The sequence below is a fragment of the Larus michahellis genome, chromosome Z (genome assembly GCF_964199755.1).
Source record: "Larus michahellis chromosome Z, bLarMic1.1, whole genome shotgun sequence".
Taxonomy (NCBI): Eukaryota; Metazoa; Chordata; class Aves; order Charadriiformes; family Laridae; genus Larus; species Larus michahellis.
Genome location: NC_133930.1, coordinates 14493366 through 14513278, shown reverse-complemented (window position 1 = coordinate 14513278; position 19913 = coordinate 14493366). Strand labels below are relative to the sequence as shown.

The following is a 19913-nucleotide window of genomic DNA, read 5'->3' as shown; positions in this document are numbered from 1 at the left end:
TTTAATTTACTGCTTCTAGAAAGTGGATAAAACCATGCAGATACTAGTTTACCCTGTGTGAGAACAGGACTCTGTATTTGTTAAAGCAGTTTATTAACCTTTCAAAATAAATGTTAGAAATTGTTAAGAGTAAAATTTCCTTTTAAGAGACAACTTTTTAGTTAGGCTTAACTATATGCTGCTACCGGCATGTTCTGCAAAATGTTAAATATAATAGAAATTTGTTGTGTTTTAACTGAACAAGTATTTTATACAACCTGAATATAGTGTGGTCCCAGTTACCATTACCAGCAGATAATCGGGCATTTAAAGTTTCCTGCAGTCTGTTCCACCAGATAAATAATTTTGGCATATATTCAATGCCAGGAGAAATAAAAAGAAAACCATCTGACAATTAAATTACTGTATTCCAAAAACTACATAACATATTTCAAAGATACTAAAAACATAATAAAATTTTGCACACAAGTTAACTCAAATTTGTTTAACATACCACATCAGTGATGTTTAATATTTTCCTTGTCATTGCTTCTTTGTCATGGTGTGGAGTTGGAGTAAACCAGAGCTTCTGGAATGTCTCATTTACTAATTTCTGAAGGAAAAAAATATTAGCAGAAATAAACAAACAAACTCATCTTGGCACATAGGTATTATTTTTAATACATACATACAATAGATTTGTTGACAATATGTGCCATTTCATAAGGAATTAATCAACCTCAGTGAGACTGTTGTAGGAAACGTTATCTGAGACAGACCCAGATCTGCAATTACAGGGGTTACACTGACCTCTAAGCAAGCTTCAGAAAAATGACCAGCGGGCACTGATGCTACAGAAAACGGAGTAACCACTTTCCTGCACTAATTTGCATTCCTCAGGAAAACACAGTGCCCTGAGAAGCTGACAACTGAACACAAGATTATGATTTCTACAGCAGAACTATCAGCAATAGTAGGTTTCTTTGGAGTATTCAAAACAGCTGTGACAAGGTGGGCAAGAGAGAGAAGCCAGGTCTCTCTACTCAAACATAGGAGATAACGTTCCCTTCCAATGTTTTGGATGGAGGAAAAAATGGAATAGAATGAAAGTGAACAAAAATTATTCCCACATTACTTATAAGGCATATGGTTTTAAGAAGCTCTCCTCCTTCATGGAAACATAAAAAATACATTCAAGATAATGCCTCCTTTTTTCTGATGTTGTTAGAAAGGTAAAGGAAAGAAGGGGAGAGAGAACAAGGTCATCCTCCTTTCCCAGCAGCACCTTGGATCCAGCTGTTCATCTACTTCTTGATTAACAGTCTTCTCAGAAACCCACTTGTCATTAACATATCTCAAATGGTAAAAATATACATGCTGCAGCTTTAAAGTTGCTGATTTCAAATCCCACTGAAATTGTGATATGAAATTATTACATGTGTGTTCTTAAGTATGCAACAATTTTTAAATCATTTTGCCAAATCAAACAAAACCACCATTGTCAGGTTTATGATTTCACATATAATCTTAGTTTTGCGTCCTTCTGTATATACTTTGCACAAAGAGTAGAGCAACGTTTTAAGGTGAAGAACTGATGCATTGAGCGTTCAGAATGAATGCAAAATTAGCATGGATGAATAGTTTACGATTTTTATATGCAGAACTTACAAATCTGGCATATGCTAATGTCAAGAAATAAATTTTAACTTAAAGATTATTTCGTTTGCAGAAAGAAGTTTTATATGCCAATTTTACTTGTTAGAAAAGAGAAGTACCAGAGACAATGCTTGCAAGAAGAAAAAAAAACTCTAGAAAATAACTTTTTAAAATATTTTGATTGTCAGCACAAACTTCAAGAAAATAAAAGACAGAAAAGAAATAAAAACAAGTCAGAGAGCATTTTAGAAAGCTAAGATATTTGCTCTCAAAAATTAAAGGTAAACAAAAGTCATAAATATTACAAAGGAGCAACACAATACTTTTTTGGTCAAAACATACAAACACTAAAATAACAATAATTAAAATCCTGAAGGGTATATTTCATTCTACCTTAATGCCTTCTTCGTCATTGACTCTCCGAATCATTTTCACACACATCTCTGTTATTTTGGGAAATGTTGGTTGTTCAATGCAGATATCCCTAAGTATCTTTATGACTCTTTTTCTGACACTGATACCAGTATCCTGTGAAAAGAAAAGCATTACGCTCTTAAAAACAAATCAGAAATATGAATTAATTTATGTATTACACAAATTGACTGCAGAAAACCTGACTTGCAAAATTTATGTAGAAAAGGCAGCCAGAGTATTCTGGACTGCATTTATACAAAAGGTCAGCATAACTTGTACTACTTTATTTGCAACAATTCTAAAGATTCTAGGTGAGTACTCAAAACGCTGAAATGCTTCCTCCATTTGTACCCTCCCATCTAAGAGCATTCTTGCAAATGTATAATTCTACTTCTTAACTGAAAAGCTTACAAGCTAGATCTGATAATGCTTTAGCAACTCTGTTGAAAGACATAAGACCCATTGTAAATCTGGACTGCAATACGTCAAGCCTTTGGATAAAGCTTATGGATGATACATGCAGCAAATCTTTCCCATTTGCCTTGGCTTCGTCTAAGGAGGTGGATGAGGAGCTTCACTTCATATTACCTTATTCAAAACCTGTTGAATCTGAATGTCAGGATGAAATGCTTTATGCATGCTCACATGCACATGAAGCTACATATCTCCAAAACCCTTCACAGACATATTTTATCATGTAACTGTAGCAAATGAGTAGTATTTGACTAAAAAACTGACAGGAACGCTAAGAGTTAGTGTTAAATTAACAGTTAAATTAACATTGTGTTTATCTGAACACCCAGAGAAAAAACACGTTTTGTACAAAAACTCTAATAAGAAGCCTGCCTTTTAAAACACTAAAAATAGCGTAGAAAAGCAAAGCAGTTTCATCCATTTTATTTTCATCTGGATTACAGAAAGCAAGTTTAGATTACCGTGTTGTAGATCTTTCTTCATCACCCACACTACTGAACTGTCCTCAATGACCTATATCTCAGACTTCAGAGATGTGCCAAATTCCTCATTTCACTAATTTGTGCCTTATTAATGGAATCAAAAGGAATATAATCCTTGGTCTGATGCGGTACAACTTTCTATATATGTTTACTTTGACGTTACAAACCCTCACTAGAAACAAGTGATGCATTTTACAAAGCTGGTCTTAAAAGCACGATGCTTCCCATTAAAGCACTAAGATATAACTTACTCTTGAGATCACCATTCCATACTATTAAACATATAAACTCAGTTGAAAACAAGTCTTCCAATGCCAATTATTACATCATAAATATCACATGTCACCGTACCAATATTCTTTCAATCAGCATGTCATAATACTGCTCAGCAAGCTGAGGACGACAGAGGACAAATCGGCCAAGCAGCTCCACAGCTGCTTCTCGTACACTAGTGGAGTTATCCATTAAACGTCCATGAACACCTCGTTGCATATCCAGCTAAAAAGAACAAATGAAACACAGATTCAAAATAAGGATTGCAGATTAATTTTAAGTGTGACAAGAAGAATATATGTGCATGCATTTTTACCCTGGCTAGAATACTGGGGTCTACAGCAACCACCTCAGACAAACACTTCATGGCTTTTGTTCGAACAGCAATTGCATTTTCACCAAGTACACGCAGAATCTAGTGAGAGAACAAAAACAAAGATTCAATTGCTTTGGGAAGGTAGCGAACAATGTTTAACAGGTAAAAACGCAGCAGAATAGCATGTGAACAACTTAACTAAAATAAGAATATCTGTCTACTAAAAACTGAATATATCTTCTGAGACAGTAGAAAGGTGCATCTAAGTGATATTCATTCCACAGCACTGATAACTGAGCATGGATATTTACTAGCATTTGCTACATCTCTAAGACTGGTCCAAACATGATTTGCACATGTTCACTTTGTCCCTTCATTTTAAACTCTACTGTTGTCATTCAATTGTGGCTTTCACCATGTTTCTTTTAACAGGAGAGCTGGATTTGTGAACTATAAGAATGGCTCTGTATGCAGATCAACATAAGTAATGCAACCTAAGTTAGTACTGGAGTACAAACATGCCACCATGCCAATGCGTTAGTGCTCTTCTCCCAGAAAAAGCAAAGAAACAGCACTGGTCAAACAACAGCTTCCAAAGAGACACTAGCAGGCACTGCAAGCAACTGATCAAGCTGGCTTGTATTTTCAAATCAAATTAAGCTCAACTTCATGAGTTAATATTACCAAATTAACATGCATCTTACAGAAATTATCAGAATACAGAATTATCCTCTTACGGTGTACATCTAATTATAATGATTTTGACACACACATATATGGACAAATAAAATAATGTATGAACAATATGACACACAAAATGCATGCAAGAAAAAGAAACAATCACTTATGTCATCAACACAGAATATGAAAGCATATGGTGTTATCATGGTCTGTTGACCATGTGGGCAATACCTGTGCCCCACAGTGAAAGATATTGCACGCTACCACAAAAATGTTTGGAATCAGAAACCAACTGTGTTTCACTGTACTAAGATCTCCGGCATAGTTTACCTGTGTCAAATAAATATCGAAGCTCTGGGCAAACGGCCTCATAGAGGCCAAGTAGCGAACAATCAAACATGCATCTTCATAGTCCACAGTATCAGAATTCATCCTGCAACAAATTCCATGTGTTAATTAGGATGTGTTTATCAAAAATGAATTAAAACATAAAATACATGGCTAATAAAGAAATAAATGGTACTGAAACATACTTTAATGTACTGAACTGAGATGGAGCAGTTTTAATGATGCTGCGAAGAAACTTTTTGCGACTTTCTGCTCTATGCATGATTTGTCCTGTGGTCTCAACATCTTTAGCATGATGAGCTCCTTCAGATGAATCCTCATCTTTCTGAGATTTAATTGCTTTCTCTGTCTCCATAGTTGTATCACGGAACCACTGAGCTATATAAAACTTCCGAGAAAACTGGAGAAATATAGCAGGATACATAGAAAACAAACACAACAGATACAGAAAAGGAAATTTAACAGATTATAATGAGATCAAGTGAATCTGATGCATCAACAATATTTCAGAAAACACAATTAACAGTATATGTTCAGGTGACAACTAAATTGACGCACTAACATGCATAACCGAAAATAATCTTATTTGGTACACATTTATACACACTTGACATTAGAAAGTTGAAATTTACCACTAATGATGCATCAGTTTCTGTGTTCTCATCCAGATAATCTAGCAAAGCCTTCTGCAGCTGTTGAATTTCATCTTCTCCTCCTGAAGCCTGTCAGAAGTAGGAAGATAGTTACAAAACAGAATATTGCACAGTGGTAATTATCATCTGAAAATCTGCACGTCCACATATAAGATACACTAAAGTAAGTTGTTTTGATAATTGCAGAACATTAACAATTTTTTAACAAATTACTTATAAACTGCATTAGACCATGCCTCTAAAGTCTAAAAAAGATAAAGCCGAGTAAGACTGGTTTTAAAACAGACCGATTATTTTGATTCATTTTCATTCTATGACCTTGTGTGAAGACCCTCTGTCACAGAGGAAACAAAAAAGGCCTGAAATCACACATAGCAGACTAACACAAGGTTTAACCTATAAAAGTCACCATTAGGTGTCTCACCAATATTAAATACTGAAACAGCGACTTATCAGGTGAACAAGGAATAAAAGGCAAAAAAAGTGAAATAGAAAGAAATACGAATCAGACAACAGTAAAAAGGTACGGGAAACATCAAAGAAATAAAAATAATTTATCCCTTTGCAAAAATATTTGGTATAACTGTTTTCAGGGATAAAGCATCCATACAGAGAAAGTGCAGCAAGTGTGCTCAAACTAGGAAAGAACTTACAAAGGTTGTTCCCAAACACCCCTGAGCTCCAGCACTAAAGAACCATGCTCTCTGAGATTCCACTAACTTTCTATCAGTCAAAAAGCTTGAGAACAAACACACATTTTATAAAAAATGTCACCTACTGCATAAAGCCTATTTACAGAACAGGTTAGTACCACTTTTCCTGTGAGGCACTTTTAAGATGCACAAAAAGCCTTACATATGAAATACTCATCTGAAAACTGGTGCTGGAGACTCTGTATCACATTTATAGTATCCAAATTGTATGAATGTTAAAAAGAGAATGTATTTTTTCCAATAGGCCATTTGATAGGAAATATGTATATCTCCTATATGTATACAAGCTACTTCATGGAGGACAGGAAGGTGATTCGAGACAGACAGCATGGCTTCACCATGGGCAAGTCTTGCCTGATCAACCTAGTGGCGTTCTATGATGGAGTGACTACATCAGTCGACAGGGGAAGACAGGAGGACAGATACAGATATTGTCTATCTGGACTTCTGGAAGGCCTTTGACATGGTCCCCCACAACATCCTGCTCTCTAAATTGGAGAGGTAAGGATTTGATGAATGGACTATTCGATGGATGAGGAATTGGTTGGATGGTCACATCCAGAGAGTAGTGCATCAAAAAAAATGCAGCCAGCAGGTTGAGGGAGGTGATTCTGCCCCTCTGCTCTGCTCTGGTGAGACCCCACCTGGAGTATTGCATCCAGCCCTGGGGCCCCCAACATAAGGAGGACATGGTCCTGCTGGAGCAAGTCCAGATAAGGGCCATGAGGAGCCCAATCAGAGGGACAGAACACCTCTCCTATGAGGACAGGCTGAGAGACAGTTGGGGCTGTTCAGCCTGGAGAAGAGAAGGCTCTGGGGAGACCTTATTGCAGGCTTTCAGTACTTAAAGGGGTCTTATAAGAAAGATGGGGACTTTTTAGACTTTTTAGTAGCACCTAAAGGACAAGGAGTAATGGCTTTAAACTAAAAGAAGGTAGATTTAGACTAGATAAAAGGAAGAAATTTTTTACAATAAGGGTGGTGAGGCACTGGTACAGGTTACCCAGAGAGGTGGTAGATGCCCCATCCCTGGAAACTTTCAAGGTCAGGTTGGATGGGGCTCTGAGCAACTTGATGTCTCTGCTTATTGCAGGGAAGGTTGGACTAGATGACCTTTAAAGGTCCCTTCCAACCCAAACCGTTGTATGATTCTACATATATACTGATCTCTTAAATAGTTCTAGCTTATGCAAATCTAACAATGACCTTGTATATGACCACGAGACAATGTACTTCTCCACATATACAGGTTATATGGAATAAACCACTATCAATGAACTTGTGCATGAGTCATAAACTAACTTTCTCAACATCTACAAGACAGCATAAAACCGAACCCATAAACCACCCTTTTTTCCTTAGTATTACACTGAAATATGCAGCTCCTTGCAGCTGCTGATGTTACAGCAGACAAAAGGACTATTATTTTTTCAAAATTAATGAGTTCAAAAGTTCAAAACATGTCTACAATGCACATAATAGTGATATAGGTTGATTAATACACATTTGACACCCTAATATATGTGTAAACTGTGATTTGAAATTATGGCCTTCAACCAACGTTAAATTCTGTGTATAATTGGCTGAATAAAAAGACTGCTTGATGAACCTTAACTATTTTCAAACAAGAAAAAACACAGAACAAAGAAAGAGAAACTGTGAAAACCACAAAAAAACATATTCAATATTGATAATAAAAGTAGAATAATAATTTCTGGCTTAGATTTCTTCAGCTACAAAACATTTTTTTTCTTCAGCAGTAAAACTTGCAACTTATAACCATCTTAACTTCTGTACGAACAGCACAGATTGAGAATCTTGTCACAAATACAGCACATAATATAACTTGCAAACAACAGCAAGTGGAAAAAGGTACAGTTACAAGTCTAGAACATCAGCGTATCAAGAGATAAACTAACGAAAACCATGCACAAATGTTCAAATCAACTTGACAATCTATGACAGATTTCTAAAAAAAAAAAATCTACTGTTTAAAAATGTCAAAACAGAATAAATTTTCTCCTAAATTTACTTCTATAGGTCATGAGTCCAAACCACAGTAGACAGAGTTATAAGTATTCATCAATCATTGGGAAATGCCCTGATAATGATATCAGAGGGTTAGAAGGAAATATCCAACAGAGTCTAAGTGTTCAATTCAGCAGGAAAGAAAAATCTGTAGAAGTTAATTTCTGAATGGAAATAATAATTTAAGTTTCTGATGACGAAGTATCAGAGCAGCAAAGTGAAGCTTAGCTGTCATGTATACATTTCCAAGTATTGATTTGTTCTTAGCTTACAAGTAATTTATAAACAACACACTGTCTATCCTGACTGATGGTACTGTATAGTACACACCTACCACAATGTATGGATGGTACTGTCTACCATCAAATGCTAATAACCTTCCCGAGTAACTGAAGAAATGCTTTTAACACTCAATTGCCCGTAGCAATTTTTATTTTCTGCAGATGCTAATGCCTAGTTACTGCCTGATCCTGTAAAAACCCTAAAATAAATAGAAAAATTTAGGTCATCGCTTGAGTATGTATCTTTTTAGAATATCTTTCAACACTATTATAGCTTTTGGAGATAATGAAAGAGCAAAGGATTCTTCCAGAGTATTTCCCCACGAAGTCTAATATAGAACTGTCAGAGTCACTGCCAACAGAACAGAATTATAACCCCTTAGCACACAGAAATATAAATTATATTAAGCCACGAAAATAAAGAAGATTCTACAACTACTAATTGACAAAAGTTATGGGAATTATCAGCCTCATAAAGGAGTAGATGAATCTTGATTCTTTATTTGAATGCCTGTAAAGTGCAGAAGTTCTTCTTTCAACACAAATCTGTAATAGGCATTATAAAGTACATGTAACAGATCTGAAGCCTTTTAGGTAACTGAAAGGGAAATGAACTTGATATGACTACTCAACTTTAGATCATTGTGATAACAGTTAGTAGTTCAGAAAGAAACGTATAGCATCCGTAAGAAATTCGCAAGTCCACATTTTTAAAAGGACACGTAAGATCTGATATTTTCTCATCATACTGTGTACTGTATAGTATAAAATGCATACGTTGCTTTGATAATTGTTGTCACCCTTACAAATTTGGAGCTGCTTTAGCAGAAAAGCAAATATGCACTCTCTAATGAAAGATACATGCAAGTCCAGCTTTTTTAAAAAAATTAAAAAATAATAAAAAAAGACCAATACCAGCTACATCAGATAAAAACTAACCTTACAGGCCTAACAGTTTAACTCTCTAAAGCCTGTATGAATGCCAGAAGCTCAGGTACCACTTTGCAACAGCAAATTCACACACATACTTATTTTTAAGGCCTCTTAAGATAGAATCCAACTGTTGCTCCATTATTTCCTCTGTATTGTCACACGAAAACTGGCTTAACCACTGTAATTATCCACTTCATATGATCACGACAGAGATGGTGCAAGGAAGACATTTGCTAACAAATGTGATGCTTATCAATCGAGTATACTTGACTCAGAAATCTGAACAACGAAGACTGATTCTCCACAGCGCCAATTTTTCAAACATCGTTAAAATTTTCCAGTATTTGAACGGATACATCTTAATCCAGCTGGAATGGGATTTCTCACATACCTGTTTGACAATTCTGGCTATAGATCCTTGATCCATTTTGCTAGTGACTGCATCTTTCCTCAGTCTTGCAGCTACAGTTCCAAGATAGTCAAGTGATGCAACTCTTAATGCCATTTCTGTAGATTTGTTACTGAACTGGTGAACCTAAGAAAAACAGAGTAAACTGTTAAAAACGAATATTTATTTATGCAACTGAGATTCTTCTCACATGAGATTGCTTGACCTTATTAAAAATTCCACCTAACTTCCATGCTGCATAAAGTTATGTAATTTACTATTACACCACAGATACAGTACTCTTCCTTTATTTGTTCTCTCTCTCTACAAATATACCTGTTCAGTGCTGAAGGAATAGTCCAGAGAAGATATTTTACAGGAATAATTACACCTATTAGTCTGACTTTACTCCAAATGGCTATCTACACTTATTAGATGCTACACAATGGCATTTTTTCATGTTGAAAATATCATGGAATAGTGGAAGTGGACTACCATGAGAAACTGTACACATATTATCTTTAAAAAATTCCATATCAATGACCCTCTAACCCAAATTTTATTATCTATGTATTACATAGCAGTGATACAAGTGAGAAAATCCTTAAATGCTGCAGGTGTGTCAACAATCAGAAAGCATTCCTGTAGTAGTTTCAGTTGAAATAAACAAGACTTCATTGTGATAAGAAATAAATTAACATAAGTTAAAAACAAAAATCCCTTACCAACAGCCTTCCTAATAAGCTAAGTAGCAACTCTGCAGCTGGCCACTCTGGTTTATTGACTGTGGAAAGAAGATCTTGAATGAAGTTCTCAAACAGTGGCCTGTAATCTTCTTCCCCTTGTTTACTGCCACACCTGTTTAAAATAAAATAGATTTTGTAAGTGAATTTAAGAGCCATTTAAGCTTTTCTTCTGATGCAAACAGATGTAATCCTACGTTTAAGCAGAAAACAGTTTTATGTAATCCTAAAAAAAAAAAAATCTGAAATACTAGCAGAAAAACTGTTTTATTCATTTATGGAGAAATAGTTTAAACAGTTATCACCCCAAATTGCACCACAAGAAAAGCAACTAATCCACAACAGTAGAATTTTGTTCCTAAGATTTTTTTTTTACTGCTTTGGGTTAAAGTCTGCATTAACTTGGATGGACAAAGTAAAATTCTAAAGCTCAAGCTGGATCTGGGTATTTAAGAGGTGTTATGTCTATGTTCCTTAAGCTTGGTCTGATTTATCTCACAGTGATAAGACACCTCATTATCATGCTCCACAAAGGTTAAAATCGGAATGTAAAAAAATACCTGATAACATACCTCATAGTGTTTCACTTTTATGTGGCATCTCTAAATTTAATGATACCAGAAGTATGTATAGATATTGCTAGATGGCTACTAAATAGTTTTTCAGCTTAAGAACAAAAATTAGCATGATAAAAACCTCAGAACTTGTTCTTAGAAATCCTTTGGTTATTCAGGTATACTACTTTTTTTTCCCCTGTTGAGCTATTGACATTCCTAACTAGCTAAACAGAAGTAATTTTTAGATTTTTTTATCTTTGTCATTCTGGTGACTGAATGAATATAATTTTGCCACTTAAATATTTACTCAGCCTTCTCTTCCAGGCTTCAGATGACTAACAGATCCCTAATAAAAGGATCCTAACATGAACTATCAAACAGATTCTTAAATGTGTAAAGAAGTCTCTGCAGAATTTCTGTTCCACAATTTTTGTCCAGATAGGTAGCTCTTTTAGGGATCTACGAAGTATATTGTTACAAATAACTTAATGAGTGGGTATTTAGCATTGCAAAGTGGTTAGGTTTGTCTTACAGTATGACAGACTTTATTTGGAATTGGTTTAATCAATATGCTAAAGAATGCAACAGTACTTACTTCTTAAGGAAAATAGAAAGGAAGTTTTGTGCTGTTCTCATGGCTGTTTCATATGAGTTAGTAATAAGCACATCTTGATCCACCTAAAAATAACAAGATATATTTGTCTACTATTTTAGCATACACAGAAATATCAGCATGTCTCATGCATCAAGTAATTACAGCAGACATAAAATTACAATGTTTGATTATCAGAGCACCATAATACAATATTATACCTACAAACACACAAAATCATTCCTGCACAAAAAAAATAATTATGGATTTTAAAAAATATCTTACTTTCTTGTTTGATTCCTCCTCTGCATTAGAATCTTTTTCTGCTGATGGCAAGTGCACCACACACTGAATAAGCTGCAGAACTAGTGCTGTTACCATCTGAATATACATAGGCTCCCCATCAGTGTCACTGCTGTTTAACCTGTTAATAAGAAAAGACAGCATTAACACTAAAACTAAACAAAAAAGACAAAACAAACCAAAAATGTTTGGTCCTAAATAATACCCTTCTAAAATTATTACCAGAACTAGAAATCTGTGCTCTAGACATTCAGCTAGTCATTTGCTTTGCTCTTATGCAGCGTAAGATTTGTTCTAAAAAAACCAGTAAATATTACTCTCAGACAGAAGAGAGGAACCGAAACAGCCCACAGATGGGCTATCGGGATATCTGTGAAGTTCAGCAGCTGAAAAGTCTACAGGAATACTTAACAAATCAAACACCTACACGCTAAGGCACTTACCAATAGGCTTATTACGTATAATGCCATATCCATTTCCAACACAACAAAAGAAATACACAAAACTGTTGCCCTAATAATTTATTACTTGGATATTATTTAACATATATGAAGCGTGCAGGACTTGTAAACAACACAAAATAGTGACCATGACCTGGACTGACTTCTACAAGAGTTACACCTATGGTAATCTGAGGTAGCATAACAGACTATGAACCTCAGCATGTAAGTATCTTTAAGTGTGTCTTTTAAGTTGGTAAAACCAGTATGAATACACTCCCATGTTTCTCCCATGACAGAACTTGAGAAATAGCATGGCGTTTACTAGCCATACATACATCAACACCACCTATTGCTACCTTTAACAATATGGAGGTCAGTGACGAGTGGCGTTCCCCAGCGGTCAGTACTGGGTCCAGTCCTGTTCAATATATTCATCAATGACCTGGACGAGGGGATAGAGTGCACCCTCAGCAAGGTCGCTGATGACACAAAGATTAGGGGGGGTGGCTGACACACCGGAAGGCTGTGCCGCCATACAGAGAGACCCGGACAGGCTGGAGAGTTGGGCAAAGAAGAACCTTATGAAATTCAATAAGGGCAAGTGTAGGGTGCTGCACCTGGGGAGGAATAACCCCATGCACCAGGACAGGTTGGGGGCTGACCTGCTGGAGAGCAGCTCTGTGGAAAGAGACCTGGGAGTCCTGGTGGACAACAGGATGACCATGAGCCAGCAATGTGCCCTTGTGGCCAAGAAGGCAATGGCATCCTGGGGTGTATCAAGAAGAGTGTGGCCAGCAGGTCGAGGCAGGTCATCCTCCCCCTCTACTCTGCCCTGGTGAGGCCGCACCTGGAGTACTGTGTCCAGTTCTGGGCTCCCCAGATCAAGAAGGACAGGGAACTGCTGGAGATGGTGCAGCAGAGAGCTACCAAGATGATTAGGGGACTCGAACACCTCTCTTATGAAGAAAGGCTGAGGGATTTGGGTCTCTTCAGTCTGGAAAAAAGATAACTGATGGGGGGATCTTATCAACGCTTATAAATACTTGAAGGGTGGGTGTCAGGAGGATGGGGCCAGGCTCTTTCCAGTGGTGCCCAGCGACAGCACAAGAGGTAATGGGCACAAACTTGAGCATCGAAGTTCCACCTAAACATGAGGAGGAAATTCTTTACTTTGAGGGTGGCAGAGCACTGGGACAGGCTGCCCAGAGAGGTGGTGGAGTCTCCGTCTCTGGAGACGTTCAAAACCTGCCTGGACGCGTTCCTGTGTAACCTGGTCTAGGTGACCCTGCTCTGGCAGGGGGTTGGACTAGATGATCTCCAGAGGTCCCTTCCAACCCTATGATTCTATGAGGTGGTGATAATCCCTGACATTATTCTCCACAGATTATCAAAATACTAACCGGGCACAAAACACACTACAATTATTATCTTTATGAAGTTATCTTTGACTACTTTTAGAGAGAGAAACTTTTCACATCAACTTTTGTGTAAGTTTTACCCTTCATGACTATAGCCACAGTTAGAGAATGCCTTTCAAATGAGCAGAGTTAGGACTCTACAGATAAACACTGCAGTCACTGGCCTTGAAATAGTGACTTCCTTCTGATACATGTCCCAGTTCAAAGAGTTACCCCCTTCCTATTTGCTAGATCTCTCTGATTTCTATAAGCAAACTAACAGGAAATAGTAGGAACAAGCACTTATGTTAACATTACAGTTACTGAATTCAACTTCAAAGTTTCAGTGAATTTCTTTTCCTGGAGATTTCCTGTTCATCCACCTGGTTCAAATAAAATATTTAACTGACAATTTGTCTGCCTCTGGGAGCAAGATGTATGCAAGCAAGGAATAAAATCAACACCAACAACAAATGTTTTAGAATCATTTGAAGTGTTTCAACCTCAACTGTTACTGAAAGCAGTTCAGGTCTGATTCTTTCTCAGATGGAACCTGAATGTATATTATTATTCTGAAGGTGGACTGAAATCCAGTTGAAGTGCATAAAAGACAGTTAAAGTCAACAGAGTTGTTCCTAAATGAAACTCATTCAAAGGGATATGGGATTGATTTCACTCCTGGAAAGAGTGCTCTGAGTGCGTCCTCAAAGAAATTCAGCCAGAATTTTCCTATGAAGCTTTAGGAATGAAGAAATGTAACTGCATACAAACAGAACCAAAGAATTTTCCAACCCAAACCTCTGCATGCACATTAATATCACACTCATTTACCTCCTTAATCAGACAAATAATAAGATATTTCAATTATTTTTATAAGCAAGCACACATACCATGGCATAAAACCCAGTGATTATTACAAGACATTTGTCAGGCACTTCTGCTTGCATTTTTTTGAAATCTGAAACTCTAATAAAGTGCATCTTGTGCAGTCACAGATTTTTAAAGAACTAGTAAATAGTGAAGCCTGAAGTCCTACCATCTATGAAACTGTAAATGCTACTGTCTACAAGTTATTAATCTATGTCAGAAATTACCTGAAGTTTCTCAAACTCCTCTTGCTAGTTGGTAGTCTCGCAAGGGAAGTGAAAATTTCTTCTAGTATTAACTGTCTGTGTTTTTCGTACCTGGAGAACACCTATTTAACAGTTACAGGAATGTTAGAAAATTATTTATTGTTACATGAACTATCACTTGTGAAATATATTGTTACAAATTATGTATAGAAACATATACTTTACGTGACACTTAGATTATAATTAATGCATACCTTGTTTTAAAACATTACTTTGTTTTTTCAAAGCAAGCGTTTCTTTATAAAATACATTAAATCTTTTTCAAATAGAGATTTAAAAATCTTCAAATAAAATAGATGTGTAATAGTTCATAAAAATACCTTACGTTTTAAAAATTTCTGTCAATGGTAGAATACACGGCATAGGAAAGTCAGTGTAATACTAAGCTTTCAGATACCAGTACGCAGCAAAACTCGGTGGTAACATAAGTTACACGAACACATGTGGTTGTAGACCACACTTTACACAAGTAAAAACCAGTTTTACTTCATATCCTAAGCTTTAATGTTTGCCTGACATGGTATACTTTTTACAGAGTCAGGATTGTAGACTTTGCGTCTCCTTTTGTTTAGACAGAATACTGGAGTATATCATCCTCACAAAGATGGAAAACTCTCACTTGAACAAGCACATATGTGTTGCATTTCATTTTTCCTCAAATAATATTTATCTGTCCTATGATGTTTTCACATAGCCACCTCTTCTGAGGAAAATAATTTATTCTATTACTTAGAAGTATCCTACTAGTTCAATACCTTATTCCATTGCATAAATTCAAATCTTAACATAGGTAATTAGGAAAACCACATCGCTAAGATTTCTTATGACAAGAAAGGACACGTAAGATAAAGCAAGCACATTCTTAATTTTGGTTAAGTACACTATTTCTTTCTATAGAGTACTCTGCAAATAGAAGCAGCTCAAGTAGACTTAATACTGTTCCTAGACTATGATACCAAACTGTAAAAACCTGCAAGAATAAAATTAGTTCTAAACTCCAATTCTCTACCAGAGAGAAAATACAGCCCACGTGAATACCCTAACTCTCAGAAGCACAGGAACATGAAACTGCAAATTAAAAAGTACTTACTGCAGTCACTAATTTGATGGCACATAACTGTAGTTCACTGACATTTTCTACAAAGAAAGGTGTTATTCCCATAGATGATACCTATCAATAGAAAAAAATTATTGTAAGTATATTTGATTAACAAACTGATATTTATGCAGTTTCACAAGTAGGTTATTCATTCAGCAGATAAGGTATTCAACAAGATGTATTACTTCATATTATTTGCAAAGTTATTAGAGAACAAGTCCTAAAAATATTAGAGAACAAGTCCTATGAGAAGTGGTTGTGGGAACTGGCGGTGTTTAGCCTGGAGAAAAAGTGGCTGAGGGGAGACCTTATCGCTCTCTACAACTACCTGAAAGGAGGTTGTAGTAAGGTGGGGCTCAGTCTCTTTTCCCAAGTGACAAGTGACAGGACAACGGGAAATGGCCTCAAGTTGTGCCAGGGAAGATTTAGACTGGATATTGGGAAAAAGTCTTCACTGAAAGGGTTGTCAATGCTACTCTTGGAAGCTGCCCAGGGAAGTAGTGGAGTCACCATCCCTGGAGGTATTTAAAAGATGTGTAGATGTGGCACTTAGGGACATGGTTTAGTGGTGGACTTGGCAGTGTTAGGTTAAAGGTTGGACTCGATGATCTTAAGGGTGTTTTCCAACCTAAATAATTCTATGACTCTATATTTGAATACAACCAGGTCAAACTTTTCTTAAGTGTACGAGAAAAACCATTAAAGATTTGAACTTTAAATACTCTTCTGCAGATTACCTACTACACAACAAAGTAGTCACTCTGATGCTAATAATTCAAAAGTTCGTACTGATTTCATACTTCATGTCATCAGACAATCTCACTTTACATTCTCTCTGGGAAAAGAAAAACAAACATTCTGAGACAGAAAATATTCTGATAAAACTTACCTGAAGAATAGTTGTATCAGTAAGAAGCTGTATCTCTAGCAACTCAGACAAGCTGCTGACTATGTCACAAACTTTGTTATACAACATTACTATAACTCTTTGCTTGTGGGTGGAACACTTGGCACGTTTTGCTTTTGAACTTAAAACACCACCTAGAAAATAAAAAATATCTTCATTAGTTTTTTCAACATTTCACATCAAATATTAGAAAGATGACCTTCCTCAAAAAGAGTCCTCAAAACAAGTGCATGACTACAGCTCTGTAAGAGCAATTGCTTACAGAAGAAAAACTACTTAGTAGCATCAACTGCAAAGCAAGAATTTTACATTATACTAATATTTCATAACTTCTCTAAATTCTGGATCCAAGATCTTTTAGAAGGTTCTTGAAGTTGGACCCTTGCCTCTAAAGGGATGCATGTGACAACAAAATGCTAAATCCTAAATAGTTTTCACTGAACTAAATCATTATATACACAGAGATTATAACTATAAAATGACCTATTCCTAGATACAATAACTAAACACAGAAACTGAACTTCAGACAAACTTGACAAACTTCTGAATACTTTAGTCTAAATACTTTGGTTAGATCAACATTATTGCAGTAAACCAAGAGGTTTAATGACTAATTTATTCAGAGGATGCATTTCACTCATTGTTTTACTTTACATTTCATCATCCTAAAACTAACACAAACCATTAATTCAGGATGCTGTATGTGATACGGAAGCACTGTTAGTATAGGAGTTGCATATAAAAATCTTATTACACAAAGTCATGTCACTCTCGTCATCATACAGTAGATTATGTTTTGATATATTTTAATGTGGAAAGATTTTAAAAAATTACTTAGCATACTAACCACCATGAGGATCCACTCTATACACAGGATCATACTGAGGATAGAGAGTGTTTTGCAAATGAAATTTTGTGTATTGAATAACTCTTTCTATTACGTCCTCAATATATACAGCTTTAGGCATATTTGGTGATGTCATAATATTGATAGCAGTAAGACAAGCATCAGCAGATTTTGTCACTCTTTCCATAATAAGATCTCTCCATAACCTCTCCTCATCTTCAGTGTCATTGTTCTGTAACAGGCAAGAAAAACAGGATAGTGTGAAAAAGAAGTCCAATTTTTATCCTTACGTAGTAAAAGATAACATCATTACCTTAATATACTTACATACATGTGCATATAAAATGTTGTATTTCATTTCTGATACAAAAATAATTTGTTTTAGAAATCAACTAATGTTTGTTTTAATAGCAACGTGTTTGTAGTATGTCTCCCTAAATTACAAGTCTTCAAAGTCTCACTGTATTCTTCTGCTAGAACAAAAAGAAACTTTCTGTATACCATGGGGAAGCACTATGAAGGAAGACTGCCAGATACTCTACTTAAAACTGATGTACCTTAAGCAAAATCTAAAGTCATTCATCTAGGATCTTCTTCAGTGGCCTATGCCAACAGTTGCTGCTTTGATCAGGCTGATTTTTGCCGCTAGAGGGAATTCTTACATAAAAAGATATGAAGTCAAAGGAAACTCCTAAGTACATGACTTTGCTTCACAGACCAACCCATCTATTATCAACGGGTTTAAAAAACGTCTTATCAAATATATCCACTTAGATTTAGCAAAGGGTACAGAATCTCCGTATTTCTGTGTTTGTACATGTTACAAAACCAAACATGCATGAGGTGAATTATGACCACCCAGCAATACTTAAACATTGTAATAACATTATTTATAGTAAAACCAGGTAGAATTATTCATAGCTTCTCTGGTACATATATAGCCTACAGAAAAAAGAATCTTTCCTGCCTGTATGACAGTTCAACACTGTTGAACTTTGGTGTCATACCAACTTTTTCCCTTTGGGGTAAGAGAATCTAAAACAATATCCCTGTAAATTTCTTGCATAGCATGGCTTTAAGTCATTACACACAAAAAAACCCAAGTAGTTTTAATTTTTTTTTCTCATTAATCTTGGAAATAAAAAGAATATGCAATTGCATTCAGGCTCTGAAAAACATCCTGATATGGAGGTAGGTTATCATACTGCACTGCAAAGCCTTAGCAGAGTCTTTCTTTGCCATGATTATTTGAATCATGTTTAACAGCTTTTTAGAAAAAAAATCTAAAACTTGTTTGGCTAAAGATTGTTTCTTTTTTTAATTGAAGCTTTGTCTCTGAATTGCAATCATTGGACAATTTCATTACGTACTTAATAATCTTGAGTTTTACTACAAAAGCTAAAAGAAAAATATCACTTTAAAAGCATTAGCATGAAGACTTAATCACAGTGAAGCAGAGCAGGTAAACCAACACCTTCTTTTCACTTATTTCTCATATTGCTAGAGACATTCAGAACTGTATACTGAACTCTGAAAACCCTAAAAACTATCTAGGTAAAAGCATTTAAGTACAAATAACGTGTCTCTGGTTTTCATTTTCAAGTTTAAATTCTTCCGTTCCAATGTAAATAATTACTCTCTGTTTCTGCAGATCAAGGGGTTCTTATTCCATGAAACTCAAGCACTCTATTATTGCTAGAATATTGTTTCGACTAGAAAGTGTAAAAATAAACATATGAAATGTGAAACATCACACATCAACCTTATAAAGACTCCAAATTCCCATGTAGTTTTAGTTATATCAAGAACAAAACCCTGACATCTTAAACTTCTTGTTAATTCTGTTTATGTTGACAACTTTAACTCTGCAGCATAAGAACAGACCTAAACAAAGTGTTTCCTCCTTTCCTAGTGCTCAGGAGAAGAATGTGATCTACATGAAAGCTGCAGTACTTCTTATATTGTGTAAGGGATATTTTATGTACATGAAGCAAAGTAGCAAAGAAATGTCCAATGGTGCAAGTCACACCAGTTACCATGAATATTTCAGGATGAAACTATAATATTCAAATAACTCAGTTGCTCCCAATATACCTGCTAGTTATCAGTACTACAGAAAAACACCTTTAGTACTGAAAAAATTGAATCAATTTAATTTTACTTCAAAGCTTAAAATTTGGAATCTCAATTGCATACGTATTATATCAGAAATTCCTTTCTGATATAATACACATACACTGCATTTGAAACTATCACGAAGTAAGACTCGAGTG

General features: G+C 35.7%; 1 protein-coding gene across 7 annotated transcripts in view; it reads right to left on the bottom strand.

The window, feature by feature from the left end:
* The window catches only part of NIPBL (NIPBL cohesin loading factor), a 159003-nt gene that overhangs the window by 17012 nt on the left and 122078 nt on the right, over nucleotides 1-19913 (bottom strand). For all 7 annotated transcript variants that reach the window (XM_074571163.1, XM_074571162.1, XM_074571167.1 and 4 more), the window contains 15 exons: nucleotides 17641-17872; nucleotides 16776-16927; nucleotides 15878-15958; nucleotides 14749-14849; nucleotides 11797-11935; nucleotides 11515-11597; nucleotides 10345-10477; nucleotides 9623-9766; nucleotides 5256-5345; nucleotides 4809-5023; nucleotides 4606-4708; nucleotides 3595-3693; nucleotides 3357-3503; nucleotides 2029-2163; nucleotides 494-592 (listed from right to left, as the gene is read on the bottom strand). In XM_074571163.1, the coding sequence (XP_074427264.1) occupies nucleotides 494-592; nucleotides 2029-2163; nucleotides 3357-3503; nucleotides 3595-3693; nucleotides 4606-4708; nucleotides 4809-5023; nucleotides 5256-5345; nucleotides 9623-9766; nucleotides 10345-10477; nucleotides 11515-11597; nucleotides 11797-11935; nucleotides 14749-14849; nucleotides 15878-15958; nucleotides 16776-16927; nucleotides 17641-17872 (1953 nt within the window). The remainder of the gene's footprint in view (nucleotides 1-493; nucleotides 593-2028; nucleotides 2164-3356; nucleotides 3504-3594; nucleotides 3694-4605; nucleotides 4709-4808; nucleotides 5024-5255; nucleotides 5346-9622; nucleotides 9767-10344; nucleotides 10478-11514; nucleotides 11598-11796; nucleotides 11936-14748; nucleotides 14850-15877; nucleotides 15959-16775; nucleotides 16928-17640; nucleotides 17873-19913) is intronic.